Here is a 10415-nt window from a genome sequence, read left to right as displayed (position 1 = left end):
CTCAGCCTGGGGTAGCGGGGAACAAACGTCATGGGGACACTCGTTCCAAATCAAAAGGGGGAGATATAACAGAAAGTCTACTTACAACACCAGGGGGAGTAACATCTTCCAATCTTTGGAGTTGCAGCTTAGACCGGACAGTCAAACTCTGGGATGCAAGGCGTAGCGCGTGCGTCAAAAGCACATCACTGGGAAGCGCGATCACATATGGAGCCGCTTCTCCTGATGGGGAATGGCTAGCTACAGCTCACCAGAGCGGTGTCGTCTCTCTTATCTCTCTTCGTGCGGAGCGTGGAGAACATGTAGGCACACTCAACTTGCATGAAGATGCTGCTTCTGGAGTCGCTTTTTCTCCATGCGGGAGATTACTTGCTACCCAGGGCAAAGATAAACAGGTTAAACTAGTAGATGTGCGTATGTGGAAAGAGATACACACACTCTTGCATATTGAAATGAGATATAACTTAGTTCAGGCAGCGCCAGTCTTCTCTTGTGCAGATGGCACATTTGTAGCGGCGGCAGCCGGTCCTCATGTATGCTGTTGGACATTGAAACCGCAAGAAACAAGTGAGAGAGAAGTGTTTCCATCTTCATCGACTGTTTATGGAGGGACTGGCAATGAAACCAGATTCGGAGGATCATCAGGAGGGGGGGGACCACGGGGCTGGGGAGGTTATAGGGGGGGCGCCAGAGATTTTTTCCGATCTCCTGAAGGTCAGACTAGTCAACAGCCTGACGTGGTCTTGCGCACGCAACCGACAGAAGTGACGTGTCTGAATTGGCAGCTCCAGCGCGGCTTAGTTACAGGAGGGAAGGACGGGAGTGTTTACTTTTGGGAGCACTAGAGGAGTGTGCGGTTGGCTTTCCTTCAAAGTCGCTCCGCAGATAAACATCTCAGCTTAGTTTTGAACGGGGGCGGAAAAACAAGATAGATCTTCGGCTACCATAGCCGTCAGGGAGAAGGTGATTCGAGGGAGAACTTGGTTTCCACCTTAGGATCTTTTGCTTTTGACTCTTCCCATGTATTTTTTTGACACACCACAAAAAAAGCCCTTTCGTCTACCTCATGTAACGGTCTTGGTACAGTCTGTGAATGGACGGCTTCGGTTGTTTCCTCAGGCATGTGCTGTCTGTGCTAGTGGCGAACTCACTGGGACGAGGAAGCTCAATGAAGTGCCCGAGTTTTCAGTGATGGAGAGAGTAGCATCCGGTTTCTCTCCAAACATAGTCATGGAACCTCCGCCCCGCAGAGCTCTTGCTTTTAAGAGGACCACGATAACTGAATGTACACTTGTTCCGCGTGTGTACACGCACGCGGCCTTGCAGCACGAGATATGTGAGTACTTGGTCTTCCGTGTATTCATTTCTTTTACTTCATTGTGTGAGAGGATTGAGTCGCGGATCGACCAGGTATGGTGATAGCCGTTTCGCTGGTGTCTCCCCGCTCTCTGGAGTTACCGTGGAGTAGCCAAGAATGAAGTATGAACGGAAGAGCGGTGGCAGGACTTTTCAATGTCAAAGAGAACGACCTGTGATGCATTCTCCACGGTGTTTCTGTATTCTATGCCGACACATGTCAGCGCCATGCTTTATGTTTTTCTTGCCTCTGCGTATCCCCCGGAATGCACGAGGTCTGCTCGGCGTTCTGTTACACGGGGGGATCGTTCTCCTCGCGGAACGAGATCACTGTCTTTAGTTACGCCCCTTGAATGACTTGGGGGCAACCCCGTCCGTGTGGCTAGCTGCAGTCCAGTGACATTTACCTACGTGTTTTCTGCAGATGCAGGTGAGTGGGAAACTTCAGTTTCTGCAGGAAACCCGCTTTCAGTATCCAAAAACATATTAAGTCCTGGAAAGGATTGAAAGTTGCCGACAAAGGCCTCTACTGGTGGTGCACTTGTCAACAGGTTAGTGACTCGGTCGGCTACGACATGACATGGTGCTTCAACGGGCTCGGGATCGCTCGGCGAGGCGGTTCGCTGTAAGGCCTTCGAGCTTCGAAGCTCCCGCAGGTCGTGTAAGTGAATACACAAGTATGGTGGCTCCGCAACGGTACTTCCACACGTCCGTACCCACCGTACCCACTTTCTAGACAGGTGTGTGGTTTACGTGAAGAAGGGGGGCGCGCAGTTCTTAGGGAGCTGTACGGCGGCACAGGCCCCCGAGAATTAATACGACCGCGCGGCCACTCCAAGCTGTGCGCTCTAGGGAACTCCAGGAACTGTGACAGCAAGAGATATGGATGGGGTGTACCTACCAGGCACGAAGGAACACTGAAAGAAACCTAGGCCGATCCCCAGGTTTGAAGACGGTGAAACCAGATCTCGTCGGGGGCAACACAGGTGACTCCCCTGCGCCACAGTCGGCCCGAGGGCTGTCTGCGACAATCTCAAGGATTGTTGTGTCCCCACGGGACTTACACAGTACATCGACCGCCTCTCCGATGTTCGTTTAGTTTGGGGTCCCAGACGACGTGCGCAGTGAGGGACTGTTTCTCTAGCAGTTCTTCAGAAGGTGCCGTGTTACCATTCGGGGTTGTTATCAGGGTTTAGGGTAATGCGGGTGAATCTAAGCGGACAGGCGCTTCTTACTTGTTCGCTCGGAGGAGACAGGATTTCTTGCGCACGTGTGCAGCACGTCGTTTCCCTGAACGATCTCCATGTAGGGCTAGAACTGCCACGCAATATTGTCCCGAGTCCACTAGAAAAGAATTATCCTTGCCGCGGGAAGGCCAGTATGTACGAACGGTGTCTCAGATAGAAAAGATGAAAGGGTGGGTATGGGATCTCCTTGGGAAACACTACACACCTGTTTACAGTAGCCAGGAAAATGGTACCATAACTGAACGAGACTGGCTCTTACGGAGTTTACTGAGGCGGCTTGGCCCTCCAGGTCTAGCGAAACATCCCGGGGGAATAGATGTAGAGCAAAAGGAAGACATGGATGCTGCTCCCTAAGTAATGCACTCCACGAGCAAAGTCCAAGAGGCCAGATCCAGAAGCTCAAGTGGCTGGGACAGAAGCGCTAGTAGGTTCGCGCAGAACGCGTGCATGCAACTAGGGCTCCTGATATCACTATGCAACGTCTGTAGATACTTGTATCAAATATTCCTGTGTCCGGACAGGATTGGCGTTGGTATCACTTCCCGTGACACAGGACTGTCTTCTCTTCTTGAACGGACGCATCTGAACCCGTCGTACTCTTACACCAAAAACAATTTTCTCATCGTCGTCGTGCCATACGCGTAACGCACGCTGCGCATGTCGAGTGTCTTCTAGAGATGTTGAGTCTGGGCTGTCTGAACGGGGGAAACACGATGAGCCACAAGATCCCTGCTCTCCCAGTTCTTGTTGGCTTGGCTGTCCTAACTGGATTACTCAGTCTGCTGCATGGACTTCGCCTCCCGCGTGTGCTGGTTGCACAGGAAGTCTCAGCAGGACCCGCTTATGGTATCTCACTGTGTCAAACGGGGGGTTGCAGTCGCCTGTCTTGATTGGTTTCTGCTGAGGTTTCTACGGGTCCTTCGGTTGCGTTAGGAGAAGTATCTTTCCTGTTTCTGTCTCTTTTCTTCCGCGAAGGCTAGTTCCTCTGTCCCTCCACGAGGTTCCGTTGCCCAGATAACCTGGGAATCCTCTTAAACCCCGCGGTGGGTGAGGGTCGTTTCTCTTGCACCCAGAATTACATACGTCCTGATCCGTCTGCATATACACTCCAGGGCGTGGACTGGAAACTATCGAGCATAGACCGCGGCTCTTCAACTCTGTCCTCCCCGGCGTAACCCGCTGGCCTTCGTTCTTTTTTCTCCGCCAGATGCTTTCAGTCTCTTTAGACTCTATTTCTCTTTGTACAACCCAACTCTCCCCTGTATGTGGGCATCATTTTTTCGCAGCACTTTTAGCCATTCCCAACATATCCCATGTGTTCGCCCATGCTACTCCGCGTCCATTGTTCTTTCAAGACTTGTCGGGAACCGTACAAAATGCAAGGGAGGCCACGCGGTTGACAGCTTAATCTCATATCACAGAAGGCTTGGGCCGGACGTAAGCGCATGCTTGTATGCTCTAATAATGGGAGGAGAATGAGCAGAGGCAAATGAGAGATACGTGTAACTCCCTCTGCATAATGCCGGTTCTTTTTCTTTCTGCGTTACAAAGAAGATTGCCGCTTTCGACAGAGGCGGCGTCTTTTGTCTGTCTTCTTTTTTCGCTTTTTCATGCTCTTTTCTCTCCTAGCCATGGAGACTTTTCTTTGCTCTTCACTGCTCCTGCCAGAACAACAGAAAAATCAACTCTAGCAGGGGTCCTGCCCTCGGACGACGAACATGCCTTGCTACTGAACAGTTCCTTTGTCTCTTCTCATTTATATCTCCCAGAGGAGAAACTCCTGCAGCCGGGGTTACCACAGGTATCTGGTGAGTCTGGTGCAACAGAAAACTATTCACATACAAAAGGAAGAGGTGGAGAAAACGTGTCATCCAGCGTAGATTCCAGACGTGCGGGTGCGAAGGACGACCTGCACGGAAAGGAGACAGGGAGAAGCTCTGGGTTGTCTTCTTTGTCTACACAAAAGGAAAGCTTGTCGCAACAGCCCTTGAGCGCTTCTTCCCTCAGAGAGGATGTTGAAAATACCTTTCTTAACAAACAAGTATCGCTTGTCTCTCCCCGCGCGCTCCCTGCCCCTCAGTCCTCACTGTCTGCGGCGACTCCTTCGGATCTCTCTATAAGCTTGAGAGGAAATACTCAACCGCAAGATTTATCTCTCGCGCAACGGGGTGATATTATAGACTGGAGGTATCTTCTATTTCGTCGTCTCCATAGTTTTCCGAGTTCTCCATCTCTTTCGAGTGCGTTGGTCCCTTTCTACGATGAAGCCGAGACTGGGTTGTACCCAGGAGATGTTGCAGCAGCCTATATTTCGTCTGTTGCAGAAGAAAGGAGAAAAAAGGTGCCTAGAGAAATCAACACGTGGAGGGATATGGGTGTAGTGGAAGGAGAGAATGTTGATAGCTCTCCGCAGATCGTATCGCCAGTAATAATGGAAGAGACTCAAGAGACTAGACTGCCTTCTTTTTGTTCTGATACGCCGGGTGGACATACACCCGGACAAGTCCGAAAGGACTGTTTTGCATTACACCAGAGAGGGGAGGGGAAAGTTTCAGGTGGAGATGAATGCATGTTCCAAGAAGAAGGAAACCGTGTACTCTGTATTACAAGGGAAGACAACACGACGTCTGTCGATGAACCACAACTCAAACCCAGTCAGCTGCAGCTGAAGGATATTTTTGTCGTACCTCCAGGTGTACATACAGCTGGTGACACAGAACAAAAAGCGGTGTCTTTTTCGAAAAAGCATTTCCAGCTTTCTCCTGAACCGTCTCTTGCCCTTCTTTCTCCCGCTAAAAGAGAACAACAGAAGCGGGCTTTACTTCGGATCTTAACAAGAGAGACGCAAAGAGGAGTATCCAGTCGGAAATTTTTGACGTTGACAGAAGGCATCTCAGGAAGCGTTCCTCGAGGCAGCCTTGCAGGGACGGGGCGTCAAGATGACTTCTCGTCAGATGAAGATATTCAGTGGCTCTGGGTGGTTGCACTGGAAGGCCCAGCTATCTTCCGTTTCCTAGGATGGGCAGACGAAGATCAAGGGGAGGACGACAAAGCCGTAGCTACGGAGGCTTCTGGATTACAAGATGGCGTCTGTGCAAATCCCGATGTGTACGTTTATTTACTCACGCACGCTTACTATGCTCTCCATGCTTATCTAGAAGTTATCTCTCTACATACTGGGCTTACCTCATTTGAGTGTAGCGCCAACCTCAGTGTTTAATCGAAGGGCTGTCTCGTCCATCTCAAGCATCAACCTGATCCTGGCCAGCAAGAACCTTTCTTTCTTTCTTTGAAATCAACACAGGGAGGCTTCTATGCTGGTGTCTTAGCTACGTAATTGCGTGTATAGGCATACCTCTATGTGAAGGACGAACTACGATCTGACCTCGATGGAAATCATCCCCTCCGTAGTACTGTATATGGATTTGTAGTAAGACCTCTGCATACTTGTAAGGAGGTCTGCTGTATGGCCTGATTAAACTCTTTGCTAAGGTGTGTGGTCTTCGTGGTCCTCAGTGAGGCTCGGCTGAAGAGAACCGAGCCCGGGCGACCATCGGAGTACCATAGTATGCTGTGACCGTAGCTGTGGTGAGCTTCACTGTTTTCTCGTATACCTATGTATATACATCTTTGTCAGCACGAGTGAGCCGTATATATGCATATGTATCTCTTACCATGTCTCTGGATGGATACTAAGCTGTCGTCACAATTGTAGATTCCACTTGTATCAGCTTTGTAAGCCCCTTAAACATAGATCAGTTAGAGTAAGCAGCTCTGCCATCAACTGCCCGTCTTTGCTTTCTTCTTTCACTTTCTCTCCCGGACAGTCCTCCTCTGGTGGACTCGAACTGTCTGTTTTTCTAGGGAGCTCCTTCCAGGTCCTTCTTGGCTTGTTCATGTCCTTGCCTGCATACTGTGGAGGAGCAAAGAACAGGGCAGACCACGCCGAGTCGCAAGACCGTTCCGTCTCTTTGTCTTCAACCACATTCTCCGTCGACGTCTGTATTCGCACATATATAGATATACGTATATACATCTTCCGAGTTGCTGTTCGAAGGGGTCTCATTTCTCATCCATATCACTTCATGGCGTCTTTCTTCTGTCTGTGATTCTGTTGCAGGTTTCTCAAAGCCTTTCCGTTTTGGACGTCTGCCGAGGGAGAGCAAAAGCAGTACGAGCTCTTCAGTAAACTTGGAAAGGGGTCGTACGGTGAGGTAAGGTGTCCACTTTCCTGTTGCCTTTTTCTCCTCCTGTCGCTTTTACCTTCACAGCCTAGGTAAACATCATATAAACATTTCTGCATCCGTCTCTGTTTGGCTGGTTCTTTGTCGGTGGGGCTATCGGGATGAAGGGGAGGAGATGGGCGGTGTTTCACAGTCAGGATCTTCCCTGTTGTGTGAAGGAAGGGATGGACAGAAGTCGTGTTTTACCAGCCGGCCTGAGTAGGGGAAGAAGACGCGTTCTGTTTAGCTATGCTGTATGCAGATACACACGTACGTGAACTGTATCGAGTTTGTATTCAGAAGAAGTTTATGAAGCCTGTAGTCTGATGTGCCCCTTTCTGCATATATGCCCTATGCCAAGTGGACATCCACTCATGGGGTGGTGCAGCAGTGATACGTAGAGGAACCAGACGTCGATGCTGCCTCTATTCGACCGTAAGTGTCGGTCTTAGTTCCCCGTCGTAATGCCTATACAGTGCCACGATTCCAGGCAATAAGAGGCGGATACGTAAACGTGTGTATGTGATGCTTTTCTGAAGACCTGCAGGAGGTGTCATAGGAGTTGTATAACTTTGTACCGTGCGTGCGTATTGTAGCGACAACACGGAAATAGACTAGTGAAGGACAAGAGTACTAGCAGACTGCTATAAAAGACGCCGTCATATGGCGAAAGATTTCCACGTGTGTTCGTGAACATCCACTCCTGCCAGTCCGTCGTTTTCTCTTGTCTTATTTCTGTCGTTGCTTTGTTGTCCCTTCGTTGTTTTGTCATTGTTTTCTTTCCCTATTCTCCATGGCTTTTCTTTCTTTTGCCTCCTCCCGTCTCTCTGCATTTTGAATCCTTCATATATATATAGGTGTGGGCGGCTCTAGCCTTAGATACCCAGGCTGAGCATCGATACGTTGTCCTCAAGAGAATGCTTCACCCTAAAGACGATCGGGGGAAGCGTATTCGTCTAAGTGGTGAGAGAGAGATATTTTTTGGTGAGTGCTGCTTTCTCGTGTATCGCACAGAGATGCTGGATCAGGTTCCTTTCCTTCGGTTACTCGAGAACAGGATGCTTGAGTCTTCTCCCTTGAACGTCGTATGGCTGTTAGCTCCCCCATAGTACAGACCCACGTAGATATCAGCTTCTGTCTTATTCACTTTCACGGCGACCGCGGTTTTCTTTCCGTCTTGGTTTTTCTTCTGTCCTCGTACTTGATTGAACAACTTGGACACGTTGACACCTTGAGCGGGTCGTCTCTCATTTGACGGAGTGTGACAAGTTTGTAAAGACACCTAGCCTTTTGCCGTGTATTTCACCTGGGTGTACCAAGAAATCATACACATGTGTCCGGTGGCGTGGGAGGGAGCACACAGCAGAGGTCTTGTGTATAACACTGGTGGACTAGGTAGGCTTGTAATCTGGAGGGCTGTTTCCTCATCGGAGGAAGGAATGAGAAGAAGAGACTCGAGAGACGCATGTGCGTTTTGTTCTTTGGAAGGTGTCGAGGGTGAGGTTGTAGACGTGGGTGTTATTGCATGCGACCATATGAATAAGGAGAATGTAGACAACAATTTACAACTGGCAAGAGTTCTTGCTGCTGCATTGAGGGGAAGCATAGAACGGGAGATACTCCTGTTTGGAGAAACGCTGGTTCGAATCAGTTGACAGAAGGGGCATAGCTGTTCGTACGGCGGTTTGTATCTTGTCTTGCTAGGTCAAATGCTGGCAGGTACACCTCAGATTGCACGTTTTCTGGAGGCCTTCACACTTCCTACGGACGGGGGCTCGGGTGTACGTACACGGGATGGTGTTGGTGATGCCAGAGGAGGGAAGCATGGGAAAGGCAGCAAGACATCCAGAGGGAGTGACGAAACTTGTGCCGGAATGTGTCATCAAGACAAGCAGGGGAGTGAGCAAAGGCGAAGAAGAGGGTGGTTTTTCAGCAAGAAGGCGAGGGTGAACTTCAAGCAAGAGAGGATGAGGAAGGAGAAGGACAAGGAAAAAGAAGATCTTTGGCTTGTTTTTGTTAATGAGGGGTATTCACTGTCACATCTCTTCTTCTCTCCAGATGAACAGAGAGGAGGTCTCCTCACTCCAGTAAGCGAATCAAATTATGTCAGGGAAAATGCACTGCGCATTTAGGGATCGCGGACTTGTGGTTCTTTACACCCGAATAGCGTGCATGCAGAGATACATGGTCTGCAGTCTTCAAACCACAGACGTGTTTCTTGATCACATGCGTGGACACCCTGTGAAAACTCTCCTTCTAGGGACTGTGCCGTCGTCCTCCTTGTCTCCTCATCTCTCTCCGTATACATAAAGCTTGCACCGGGAAGTCCATGCTAGACATTCTACGCCACTCGGGCCTCCCGGAGTACCTCCCGGCACTTCTGAGTCACGTCGCCTTCAGTCATCTATGCGTATTCATATACATAAGCAACACCGCTCCCCTTCTGTTTTGAATACTCTCTCGCATGATGTGTACTTCCTCGAAGGTGGGTACACCCGAGACAGGGATGCCAAGCTTTTTTTTTGTTGCTTGCACTTATGAGGGTGCTTCTTGCGTGGGTGAATTGAGATGTTGCGTAGAGCGGCGTTCTTTCATCCTTCTGTCTCCATCACACAGTGTAGAACACTGTACAAGAATGATTGGAAAGTCCACACTAACAGATACTCTGTTGACAGTACACACCTCGGTTTTGCGTGAAGAACCCTGAATCACTACGACACGCGGAGAAACTTCCCTTGGCAAAAAGAGAGACGTGTCACCGCCTCTTCTGGAGACGGCTCCCATCGGGACACATGTCTCTACCATTTTCCCTCATCTTAGTTGGTCCTCTGTTTGTCTCTCTCTTCTTGTGTTTGATGTGTTTCATCGAGCCACCAGACCTGGACTCTGTATGTCGATGCTTTCCTTTGCCTCAACTTGTGCTTCTTCTGGTGTCTTGCGTATACACCTCAGTCGGACCTGTGGTGGCTTTTGAAGCGAGGGAAGGACAGCAAGAAAAACTCTCCCGACGAGGGAACAAATAAGGACGACGGAGTTAACACAGGCCCAACAGCGGCCGAGCGCATGTCGACTTCTTCATCCTCATCTTCCTCGTTCGGAGGTTCAAAGAGGAAGAAGCCGTCTCCTTTTCAAGCGTTTTATGATACATTTGCTCAAGGTGCAGCAGCGCCTGATTTTCTTATTCTTCTTCGTGCCTTAATGCGTCAGCTTCTTGTTGCCCTGGCCAAAGCCCATTCCTTCCACATCACACATCGCGATGTTAAACCCGTAAGGAGATGCAAGGACAGCCAGAAGGGCGCAACTCTGTATGCACCTGGATAGAGCATCGAAATCTCCATCTCATTATAAACGTGTTCTCTTTAGAGAGCCGTCGCCGGGGGTGGCCTTGGTTCTCGTGAACAAGTGAACTGAAAGTGAGAGAACACCGGAAACCAAAATGAAGGAGAAACGTTTGTCTAATACATACGGCAAAGCATCTGTGTATGCTCCATGGAACGGGTGTCGCCAAGGGATAGATATTCATTGAGCTTTGTGAGTGAAGTCCTTCACCACCTAAAGACAGGATCCTTGAGGGGAAGGAGAATGCCGT

The 10415-nt window shown here is 49.7% G+C and overlaps 2 protein-coding genes across 2 annotated transcripts in view; both read left to right on the top strand.

Annotated features, from left to right (window-relative positions):
• The window catches only part of CSUI_002693 (wd g-beta repeat-containing protein), a 5531-nt gene extending 3559 nt beyond the window's left edge, over positions 1-1972 (top strand). Inside the window, exon 1 of the mRNA XM_068062892.1 lies at positions 1-1972. This exon is cut by the window's left edge and continues 3559 nt beyond it. Within this exon, the coding sequence (XP_067925129.1) occupies positions 1-845 (845 nt within the window). The 3' untranslated portion in view covers positions 846-1972.
• A 1040-nt stretch (positions 1973-3012) lies between these two features.
• On the top strand, positions 3013-10400 carry CSUI_002692 (cmgc cdk protein kinase). Its single transcript, XM_068062891.1, has 5 exons — positions 3013-5711; positions 6724-6817; positions 7684-7810; positions 8531-8913; positions 9779-10400. Exons 1-5 carry the CDS (start codon positions 4093-4095, stop codon positions 10145-10147), a joined length of 2592 nt encoding a protein of 863 aa, XP_067925128.1. The 5' UTR covers positions 3013-4092; the 3' UTR covers positions 10148-10400.
• The last annotated feature ends 15 nt before the right edge of the window (positions 10401-10415 follow it).

Source organism: Cystoisospora suis (genome assembly GCF_002600585.1).
Source record: "Cystoisospora suis strain Wien I chromosome Unknown contig_1115, whole genome shotgun sequence".
Lineage (NCBI taxonomy): Eukaryota > Apicomplexa > Conoidasida > Eucoccidiorida > Sarcocystidae > Cystoisospora > Cystoisospora suis.
This window is presented reverse-complemented; position numbering and strand designations above follow the sequence as displayed.